Source organism: Pan troglodytes, chromosome 2 (assembly GCF_028858775.2).
Source record: "Pan troglodytes isolate AG18354 chromosome 2, NHGRI_mPanTro3-v2.0_pri, whole genome shotgun sequence".
Lineage (NCBI taxonomy): Eukaryota > Metazoa > Chordata > Mammalia > Primates > Hominidae > Pan > Pan troglodytes.
In genome coordinates this window covers 173,385,070-173,397,077 of record NC_086015.1, presented here as the reverse complement: position 1 = coordinate 173,397,077, position 12,008 = coordinate 173,385,070, and the positions used below count along the sequence as shown (strand labels likewise).

Below are 12,008 nucleotides of genomic sequence, written 5' to 3'. Positions count from 1 at the left end.
AGGATCCATCTCAAAACAAAACAAAACAAAAACAAAAGAAATGTTAAAGGAAGTTCTTTACATTACATTATAAATATTGTAATAATGTATAATAAATAATTCATAATGTATAAGTTCTTTACATTATAACATTATAATGTTTTAACATTATAAAGGAAAACTATATAAGTTACAAAACTAGATATGCTTGGAGGTACTTAGCTTTCCTTTTCTAAGTGCTGTTAATTTTTTCTTTTCTGGTCTTTTCTTTTTCTTTTGAGATGGGGTCTCACTCTGTGGTCCAGGCTAGAGTGCAGTGGTGCAATCCTGGCTCACTGCAGCCTCAACCTCCTGGGCTAAGCAATCCTCTTGCCTCAGCCTCCCAAAGTGCTGGAATTACAGGCATGAGCCCTATGCCTGGCTGTTAATATTAATTTTTCAGTTTTCAGGTTTGGAGCCATAATACAGCTATCTAAATAGGTGAAGTAGCATTGGCTACACATTCAGCCAAAGAGTTGGTTGAATTCAACTCCTGGCTAAGGCCAGGAGTTCAAGACCAGCCTGGGCAACAATGTAACAAGACCCTGTCTCTACAAAAAAAATTTTTTTGAGACGGAGTTTTGCTATTGTTGCCCAGGCTAGAGTGCAATGGCACGATCTCGGCTCACCGCAACCTCCATCTCTCGGGTTCAAGCAATTCTCCTACCTTAGCCTCCCCAAGTAGCTGGGATTACAGGCATGCACTACCACGCCCAGCTAATTTTGTACTTTTAGTAGAGACAGGGTTTCTCCATGTTGGCCCGACCTCAGGTGATCCTCCTGCCTCGGCCTCCCCAAGTGCTGAGATTACAGGTGTGAGCCACTGCACCCAGCCAAAAGAATTTTTTTTAAGTAGCTAGGCATGGTGGTACACACCTGTAGCTAAGAGGCTGCGATGGGAGGATCTCACAAGCCCATAGGTTGAGGCTGCAGTGAGCTATAATTGCATCAGTACACTCCAGCCTGGGTAACAGAATGAGGCCTTTTCTCTCTCTCTCTCTCTCAAAACAAAGGTGAACTACGCTGTAGCATCTGCATCATTTACAATAGCTAAGACATGGAAACAACTGAAATGCCCATCAATGGATAAACGGATGAAATAAATATGGCATATACACACAATGGAATACTACTCAGCCTCAAGCAGAAAATCATGTCATATTCAACAACATGGATGAACCTAGAGGACATTATGCTAAGTGAAATAAGCATAAGCCAGGCATACAAAGGCAAACACCACATGATATGTGGAATCTAAAAAAGTTGAACTCATACATGTAGAGAGTACCAGAGGCTGGAGGGAGTGGGTTAGATAGAGAAAGGAGGTGCCAGTTAAAGGGTACAAGGTTGTGGTTAGACAGGAGTAGTAAGTTCTGGTGATCTATTGCATAGCATGGTGACTACGATTCATAATAATGTATTGTGTATTTCAAAATAACAAAAAGAGTGGATTTTAAATGTCCTCACCACAAAGAAATAAGTATTTGAGGTAATAGATGTGTTAATTACCCTGATTTTTTCATTCCACAACATATACATGTATTGAAACATCACACTGTATCCCACGAACATATACAATTATTATCTGTTAATTAAAAATTAAAAAAAAGAACTGAAAACTTACATTTGTTAAAAAAATAAAGTCACATTTGTCATTCCCTGTCCCACACTTTGTTACACAAGAATTTATGAGAAAGAGGAGTGTGGCATGATGGTTACAAAATTACTACTCATTCTAAAATGTTTAGTTAGATTAAGCAAACCAGTTTTTCCACAGTAAAACAAATCACTAAGACTGGTTTTGAGTACAAGGAAAAAGGGCAGTTGTCTTAAATCTCTTTAAACAGATGAAGTAAGCTTAAGATCTTTACTTGCTCCAACATAAAATCCCAACAATTAAATGTTTGGCTTGAGGAACAGCACTTCTCATATGCCAGAGAAATCAAGTGACTGTCCTGTCTTTGATCCTAGAGAATTTTTTTCCTCCAGATCAGACCGACATGCCCCAATGCCTACATGATTAAAAACAAAGGTGACAAAATTACAACTGAAAACTAATTGAAAGTAACTTAAAAATAATTACTGTTGGCTCTGTATGCCTAAAATTAAGAAAAGATTGGTATCAGAATTAAGCAAGGTAAGAAGGATCGCATGGGAATCAACAGACCTTAATGAAAAATTTAACCTTTTACTTGAACAAGACAAAGCCTAGAGCTTCATAGCTTTCCCCAGAAAACTCGGAAACTTAATAGCTACTTAGGGAGAGAGAAGTATGAAATGCATTATAATAAGACTGTTTCATCAGAAAGTTAATTTACTATGTGCATCTGTTAATTAAAATATGCTACTTTAAGAAAAAAAAAACAGAATAAACAGTAACTGTCAATGCTTAAGTCTCCAATAACCGAAGCAAAATTAAACCAGGGAAAGGCTTGCTGCTAGCCTTTTGTACAACTCACAAATATATATATACACATATATCTTTTTTTTGGAAACAGGGTATTGCTTTGTTGCCTAGGTTGGAGTGCAGTGGCACAATCATGGCTCACTGCAGCCTCGATCTCCCATGCTCAAGCAATCCTTCCACCTTAGCTTTTTGAGTAGCTGAGACTATAGGTGTGCACCACCATGCCCAGCTAACTAAAAAAAACAATTTTTTTGTAGGGACAGGGTCTCACTATCTCACTATGTTGCCCAGACTGGTCTCAAACTTCTGGGCTCAAGGGATCCTTCTGCCTTGGCCTCCCAAAATGCTGGGATTACAAGCATGAGCCACCGCACTCAGCCACAAATATTTTTTGAGCATAGTATTATTTAGTATTGCTCTAGGCACTGCAGCTCCAACATGAACAAAACAGACAAGACCTCTGCTCTCATGGAGCTTACACTCTACCATACCAAAAAAAAAAAAAAAAAACCCAAGAGAAAAAACAGGGCAAGAAGGTACAAAATGAATGGAGATAGGAAGGCTTCTTGGAGGACATGACATTTGAGTTAAAACCTGAATGATGAGAGACAGCCAGGTGACAATCTGGGAACAGAACTCTCCAGGCAAGGATAATACAAAGGTATTATAAAAATGTTTAATGGACTATCGCTAAACTAAGTACGTCTAATAAAAAGCATTATCCAGTGATTCCTATGTGTGCTGCAATTTGAAAATCATTGACTGAAAAACAACTCTAATCAGCAAATAAATGGTATGGAATGATCAGGATTAAAATAAGAATATTCATTTATGATAAGAAGCATTTTATTGAATGCTAAGCATAAATTGCACACTGTGCTAAATTATATATAGTCTCATTTTCTGGCTGAAGACATATTGTGAGATAGTCATGACATTTATAAGTAACCATATTTAAACTATCTTTGTGACCGGGTAGGTCAAAAAGATACTCAACTTTCCTCTTAATGCAAAATTTAAAATACCAGGTTAGCATTTCACTTACTGATCTTTAAAAATGTTAATGATTCATATCTAAGGTTGGTAAGGGCAAGAATGAAAAAATCCTCTCATTTCATGTAGTTGTGTAAAAAACTAGTTTAATTTTTTTAATGGACAAAAATTATATTTATGGTATATAACATGATGTTTTGATATACATATGTTTTGACATAGTGGCTCACACCTGTAATCCCAGCACTTTGGGAGGCTAGGTCAGGAGGATCACTTAAGGCCAGAGTTCAAGACTAGCCTGGGCAACATAGTGAGAACCCAGCCTCTGTATTAAAAGAGAAATAAATAAATAAGGCTGGGAGTGGTGGCTCATGCCTGTAATCCCAGCACTTTGGGAGGCCAAGGCGGGTGGATCACTTGAGGCCAGAGTTCAAGATCAGCCTGGCCAACATGGTGAAACCCCGTCTCTACTAAAAATACAAAAATTAGGCAGGCATGGTGTTGCACGCTTGTAATTCCGGCTACTCAGGAGGCTGGGGCACAAGAACTGCTTGAACCTAGGAGGAGGAGGTTGCAGTGAGCGGAGATCGAGACACTGCACTCCAGCCTGGGCAACAGAGTGAGACTGTCTCAAAAAAAAAAAAAAAAGAAAAAGAAAAGAAATGTTCATTATATATTGTTTATGGTAGTGAAAAACTAGAAACAGTCCAAATGTCCATCGATAAGGGATTAATCATGAAACATCTATAATATGTAATACTATTCAGTACTAAAAAAAAAAAGAGTAATGATGCAAATTGAAGTACACTGAAATGAAAAAATGTCCAGCGCATACTATAAAGGAAAACACTGCATAACGATTTGTATATAATTTTTTTTTTTTTGAAATGGAGTCTCGCTCTGTTGCCCAGGCAGGAGTACAACGACACAATCTCGGCTCACTGTAACCTCCGTCTCCCAGGTTCAAGCAATTCTCCTGCCTCACCCTCTCTAGTAGCTGGGATTACAGGCACCCGCCACCACGCTCAGCTAATTTTTCTATTTTCAGTAGAGATGGGGTTTCACTATGCTGGTCAGGCTGGTCTCGAACTCCTGACCTCAGGTCATCCACCCGCCTCGGCCTCCCAAAATGCTGGGATTATAGGCATGAGAAACCATGCCCGGCCCCATATAATTTTTTTTTAAGGCCATGGAGGGCCAGGGTGGGTGGCACTGGGCTCCAAGCTCCCCATGCCCACCAGGACTGCAAAATATCAGCTGTATGTCATTTGTCATGTTAATAAAACTGTTAATAAAGAATTTATAGAAACATACATGTTTGCAAATGCATAGAAAATATATAGAAGGATACATACTAAACTATTCTTCTCTTACAATTGGAATTGGTGAGGGAGGAGAGAGAAAAAAGGAAAAACAGGAGGCTTCTTTTTACATTTCATAAATTTTTGCACTACTTTTTTTCCTGAACAGTGAACATGAATTACTTCAGGAACACTGTTTTAAAAAATGAGAATGTGTTTGTTTACCTATAGCTTGGAGCTTCAATAATGACTTTCCAGAGCTCTTTATATCAGGGAAGATAGAAATGATCCCAAATATTGAGCTAAATATTATGACATTCCTTAAAATGAAATTTTATTTGTATAACAATTAACCGAAAACTATTGTTAAAAAAGTAGTATATTTAGGGTATCTTCTCTCTTTTTTTATTTCCACAGGTTTTCAAGGAGCAGGTGGTGTTTGGTTACATGAGTAAGTTCTTTTAGTGGTGACTTCTGAGATTTTGCTGCACCTATCACCTGAGCAGTGTACACAGTACCCAATATGTAGGCCTTTATCCCTCACCCCCAACCCACCCTTTCTTTAGGGTACCTTTTAACTAGACTTCCACAATAGTCATGTAAAATAAAATTTAATGTGATCTGCAAAGCTCTTGGGGATCTAGTCTCATGCTTCTCAAACAAATTTCTGTATTCATACAACTCACCCGTGGATCCTGTTAAAACTGTAGGCCAATTCATACTTTACCACTTCCTACTTCAGATATAGTGAATTACTGCTTTTCACTCATCATGTTCTTCACATTTCTGTGCCTTTCTACATATTCTTCTTCAGCCTATATGGTTTTCTCCTCACCTCCTCTACCTCAAAAACTTTTACTCTGTTACAGGTTTAGGTCAAACATTGCATATGTATTATAGATGTGTCTTCCTTTGTATTCCTCAAGGCCCCTATGCGTTTATGTTCCAGAATTTATCACATTTGTTACACATGTGTCCATCTCCCTATCAGATTATGGGTTTGAGGATAGGAAATGTCTGTCCTCAGCACACAGATATTTGCTTCTTTTTTCCTTTTTCTTTTTCTTTTTTTTTTTTTTTGAGACAGGGTCTTGCTTTGCTTGCTTTGTTGCTGGAGTGCAGTGGCACAATCAGGGCCCATCTTCAGCCTTGACCTTCCAGGCTCGAGCAGTCTTCCCACCTCAGCCTCCCAAGTAGCTGGGACCACAGGTGCACGCTACCACCCAGCTAAGTTTTAAAAACTTTTCGTAGAGACAGGGTCTCACAATGTTGCCCAGGCTGTTCTCAAACTCCTGGCCTCAAGCAATCCTCCCACCTCAGACTCTAAAGTGCTGGGATTACAGGCGTAAGCCTACATATATGATAAATGTTTTCTGAGTACAAGTCACTGAGGTATCAGGTTTCTGCCACTACTTTGAAATAATGATTGTCAAAATCACTTTCATTCCACAATATTTTCTTTAAGGTAATATTCAGCTTAAAAATAGGTAATCTCTTAAATTAAAATATAAGACAACACATATTCAAAATTAAAGTGAAGCTGGGGGCCAGGTGTGGTGGCCCATACCTGTAATCCCAGCACTTTGGGAGGCCTAGGTGGGCAGATCACTTGAGGCCAGGAGTTCAAGACCAGCCTGGGCAACACGGCAAAACCCCGTCTCTACTACAAATACGAAAATTATCTGGGTGTGGTGGTGCACCCCTGTATCCCAGCTACTTGGGAGGCTGAGGCACAAGAATTGCTTGAACCTTTGAGGCGGAGGTTACAGTGAGCTGATATCATGCCACTACACTCCAGCCTGGGCGACAGAGCCAGACTCTGTCTCAAAAAAAAAAAAATTTTAATTAAAAAATAAAGTGAAGCTGAATGCAGTGACTCCTGCTTGCAATCCCAGTACTTTGGGAGGTCATGATGGGAAGATCACTTGAGGCCAGGAGTTGGAGACCAGCCTGGACAACTTAGCAAGACCCTGTCTTTAAAAAATAAAAAATAAAAATTTAATTCAAAGAAAAAACAAAATTAAAGTAAAACATCACACTATTTGATGAGATGCTTACCTTATGCTTAAAAAAGTCAAGTTAGGCTAGGCACAGTGGCTCACGCCTGTAATGCCAGCACTTTGGGAGGCCGAGGTGGGCAGATCATAAGGTCAGGAGTTTGAGACCAGCTTGGCCAACATAGCGAAACCCCCGTCTCTACTAAAAATACAAAAATTAGCTGGGCATGGTGGTGCACACTTGTAGTCCCAGCTACTTGGGAGGCTGAGGCAGGAGAATCGCTTGAACCCGGGAGGTGGAGGTTGTGGTGAGCCGAGATTAGGCCACTGCACTCTAGCCTGGGCGATAGAGCGAGACTCCATCTCAAAAAAAAAAAAAAAAAGTCAAGTTAATTTCACATCATTTTGGCGTAAAAGGGGCAAAAAAAAGATTGTGCTCTTCAGTATTCTTTTAAATACTTAAAGAAAAAACAAGAATGGCATCAAATTTCTAATAGTCTTTCCTCTTAAACTTTTTAGGACTCATTATATTTTTAGAACAAATGATAGAATAAGATCTTAAAATGCTTACACAGGCAGCCCTGTCTTTACCACTCACCTTCCTCATCTATCCATTTCATGGTGAAGAGCTGTTCGTTGTCAAAAGAACACATGTCTCGAACCTCATTGCAAAGGCCCTCAAAGGAGATGGAAGGTTCAAAATGTGTTATCATGATATCCCTGAAAAAGAAAAGGAGTTTTAAGTTTGAAAATGATTAAAAATAATAATGCTCTATATATTACTGAATGCTTGACAATTTGATGAACTTCAGTAATTTTGTGTGTGTATCAACATGTATTGCTTTCAGTAAATGATTTCATTCAAGTAAAAATTAAAATATCAAGCTGGGCACAGTGGCTCATGCACTTTGGGAGGCTGAGCTGGGCAGATCACTTTAGCCCAGGAGCTCAAGACCAGCCTGGGCAACATGGCGAAACCCTGTCTCTACTAAAAATACAAAAAAAAATTAGCCAGAGGCTGAGGTGGGAGGATCCTTCTCAGGTGGGGAGCATGGGAGGTGTAGGTTACAGTGAGCTGAGATCACATCACTGCACTCCAGCCTGGGCAACAGAGGAGACTGTCTCAAAAAAATAAATAAAAACAAAAGAAAACAAAAAAAATCAAATACATATATACACACTTGCATAATTATATTGTTTTAAATAGTTTTTAAAAATAAAAATAGAAAATAGCTTATTTTAATGACAAAAGAGAATTGCTTGCTTTAAAGCAATCTTTCTTTCAAAGAACCCTCAAGGTTACTAGTATGAGGGCATAGGGTTGAGAGAATGTATTCTGGAATTAAATTAGAAGAAGAAAATTCTATGAAATGTCTCTGTCAAAGAATAAGTGTAAAATTATCTTTCTTGAATAAGAGGGAAAAAATTAGTTACACTGGATATCATCGAAATATAACTTCCTTATCAAAGTCCACATTTAAAATTAACAGAAAGGTAAACATATTTGTAAACGACAAGGCTTTTTCATAAATTTTACTTTTCAAAAGCTAAAAAACACTTATCAGAACATACAAATACTTTTAAGACATCTGTGTAATACTTAAAAAGTATAAGTATAAGGCTGGGCGTGGTGGCTCACGCCTGTAACCCCAGCACTTTGGGAGCCTGAGGCAGATGGATCACCTGAGGTTGGGAGTTCGAGACCAGCCTGACCAACGTGGAGAAACCCTGCCTCTACTAAAAATAAAAAATTTGCTGGGTGTGGTGGCACATGCCTGTAATCCCAGCTACTCAGGAGGCTGGGGCAGAAGAATCGCTTGAACCCGGGAGGCGGAGATTGCGGTGAACCAATCACACCATTACACTCCAGCCTGGGCAACAAGAGCGAAACTCTATCTCAAAAAAAAAAAAAAAAAAATGTGTAAGTATAGGCTGGGTGTGGTGGCTCACACCTGTAATCCCAGTACTTTGGGAGGCTGAGGCGGGCGGATCACTCGAGGTCAGGAGTTCGAAATCAGCCCGGCAAACACAGTGAAACTCCGTCTCTACTAAAAATACAAAAATTAGCCAGGCATGGTGGTGGGCGCCTATAATCCCAGCTACCTGGGAGGCTGAGGCAGGATAACCGCTTGATCCCAGGAGGCGGAGGCTGCAGTGAGCCGTGATTGCGTCACTGCACTCCAGCCTGGATGATAAAGTAAGATTCCGTTTCAAAAAAAAAAAGTTTAAGTATAGATACCCATCAGAGACTCAATGAAGGAGTTATGCTTTATCAACTACCACTCCTTAAGTTCCAGGAACTAAAACATTCAAGGGAGTTTTATATAAACACTTCTCTCAGTAATTGCGAAACCACTACGTTCATAACATTCCACAATCACCAGATCCTCGTTACAGTACCAAAGCTAAAAATGAACTGCAAAATAAAGATATTACATTCTAAAGGTATAAAACAAATTATGCACATATGATGTTTTTTCCAGTTTAACTTCAGCACTAGCATAAATTATTTTACCACTGATCCTCAACAGAATATAATCTGCTTTATCACAAAGATTCCCAAAATGGCAAATTTAGATATGGTTTTAGCTGAATTTTTTTAAGCATTTTTTATTTTGCTATTGAGCTTCAGAAGACAAACTGCTTTCAATGTGCCTATATTCAAAAATATAGAATCTATTATAAAGTTTTTCCTTAGGACTAATTGCTTTTAAAAATAAACCCCCAAAAGAATCACATTCAGTCCTTCTGCTATCTCAGTGTAAGCTTTTCTTCTAAATTAGGCTATTCGAAAAAATACTTTTATTTGCAATAACCATTATAATAATTGGTTTAGGCAGGATTATCCATGAATGGTAAGACCATTGGACAAAATGTTTTGGGGGACTAGAGTATTCATATAATCTCAAAGTATCACCCCCCAAATTATTAATTATAAAAAAGGTCGATATTCAGAGAAGGACTGTGTGGTAGATAGAGCTCCCTCTCCCCTCTCCCCTCTCCCCTCCCCCCTCCCCCCTCTCCCCTCTCCCCTCTCCCCTCTTTCCACGGTCTCCCTCTGATGCCGAGCCGAAGCTGGACGGTACTGCTGCCATCTCAGCTCACTGCAACCTCCCTGCCCGATTCTCCTGCCTCAGCCTGCCGAGTGCCTGCGATTGCAGGCGTGCGCCGCCACGCCTGACTGGTTTTCGTATTTTTTTGGTGGAGACGGGGTTTCGATGTGTCGGCTGGGCTGGTCTCCAGCTCCTAACCGCGAGTGATCCGCCAGCCTCGGCCTCCCGAGGTGCCGGGATTGCAGACGGAGTCTCGTTAACTCAGTGCTCAATGGCGCCCAGGCTGGAGTGCAGTGGCGTGATCTCGGCTCGCTACAACCACCTCCCAGCCGCCTGCCTTGGCCTCCCTAAGTGCCGAGATTGCAGCCTCTGCCTGGCAGCCACCCCGTCTGGGAAGTGAGGAGCGTCTCCGCCTGACTGCCCATCGTCTGGGATGTGAGGAGCCCCTCTGCCTGGCTGCCCAGTCTGGAAAGTGAGGAGCGTCTCTGCCCGGCCGCCATCCCATCTAGGAAGTGAGGAGCGCCTCTTCCCGGCCGCCATCACATCTGGGAAGTGAGGAGCGTCTCTGCCCGGCCGCCCATCGTCTGAGATGTGGGGAGCACCTCTGCCCTGCCGCCCCGTCCGGGATGTGAGGAGTGTGTCTGCCCGGCCGCCCTGTCTGAGAAGTGAGGAGACCCTCTGCCTGGCAACCGCCCCGTCTGAGAAGTGAGGAGCCCCTCCGCCCGGCAGCCACCCCGTCTGAGAAGTGAGGAGCGTCCTCCCTCCTCGTCTGGGAGGGAGGTGGGGGGGTCAGCCCCCCGCCCGGCCAGCCGCCCCGTCCGGGAGGTGAGGGGCACCTCTGCCCGGCCGCCCCTACCGGGAAGTGAGGAGCCCCTCTGCCCGGCCAGCCGCCCCGTCCGGGAGGGAGGTGGGGGGGTCAGCCCCCCGCCCGGCCAGCCGCCCCGTCCGGGAGGGAGGTGGGGGGGTCAGCCCCCCGCCCGGCCAGCCGCCCCGTCCGGGAGGGAGGTGGGGGGGTCAGCCCCCCGCCCGGCCAGCCGCCCCGTCCGGGAGGGAGGTGGGGGGGTCAGCCCCCCGCCCGGCCAGCCGCCCCGTCCGGGAGGGAGGTGGGGGGGTCAGCCCCCCGCCCGGCCAGCCGCCCCGTCCGGGAGGGAGGTGGGGGGGTCAGCCCCCCGCCCGGCCAGCCGCCCCGTCCGGGAGGGAGGTGGGGGGGGTCAGCCCCCCGCCCGGACAGCCGCCCCGTCCGGGAGGTGAGGGGCGCCTCTGCCCGGCCGCCCCTACTGGGAAGTGAGGAGCTCCTCTGCCCGGCCACCACCCCATATGGGAGGTGTACTCAACAGCTCATTGAGAACGGGCCATGAAGACAATGGCAGTTTTGTGGAATAGAAAGGGGGGAAAGGTGGGGAAAAGATTGAGAAATCGGATGGTTGCTGTGTCTGTGTAGAAAGAGGTAGACATGGGAGACTTTTCATTTTGTTCTGTACTAAGAAAAATTCTTCTGCCTTGGGATCCTGTTGATCTGTGACCTTACCCCCAACCCTGTGCTCTCTGAAACATGTGCTGTGTCCACTCAGGGTTGAATGGATTAAGGGCGGTGCAAGATGTGCTTTGTTAAACAGATGCTTGAAGGCAGCATGTTCGTTAAGAGTCATCACCACTCCTTAATCTCAAGTACCCAGGGACACAAACACTGCGGAAGGCCGCAGGGTCCTCTGCCTAGGAAAACCAGAGAACTTTGTTCACTTGTTTATCTGCTGACCTTCCCTCCACTATTGTCCTGTGACCCTGCCAAATCCCCCTCTGCGAGAAACACCCAAGAATGATCAATAAAAAAGAAAAAAAAAAAAAAAAAAAAAAAAAGAAAAGAAATAGCTAACCTCCCAAAAGGTCTCTGTGACATGTTTTGAATTTCTGTGTAAATAATGCAATGCAAACTGCTTAATAAAAGCTGCAACACAGTGACATTAAAAAAAAAAAAAAAAAAAGGTCATAAAGCAATTTCCACCTTTTAATAATCAAGAAGATAGTGAATTCAAAAATAACAATTGTGAAATATGAATGTAACAATAAAGTAAAAAAGCAATGTTATAAAGCCCTGTCAATGTAGTAAGGGGAAAAGAGAAATCTCTCTGAAGTTCAAGGTCCAGTTTTGGCTGGGCAAGGTGGCTCGTGCCTGTAATCCCACCTACTCAGGATGCTGAGGCGGGATGATCACCTCAGGAGTTCAAGGCCAGCCTGAGTG

At 42.9% G+C, this 12,008-nt stretch overlaps 1 protein-coding gene across 3 annotated transcripts in view; it reads right to left on the bottom strand.

Annotated features, from left to right (window-relative positions):
- PRKCI (protein kinase C iota) overlaps positions 1-12,008 on the bottom strand; it is an 85,437-nt gene that overhangs the window by 63,010 nt on the left and 10,419 nt on the right. For all 3 annotated transcript variants that reach the window (XM_526377.8, XM_016942293.4, XM_063806394.1), the window contains exon 2: positions 7,315-7,436. In XM_526377.8, the coding sequence (XP_526377.3) occupies positions 7,315-7,436 (122 nt within the window). The remainder of the gene's footprint in view (positions 1-7,314; positions 7,437-12,008) is intronic.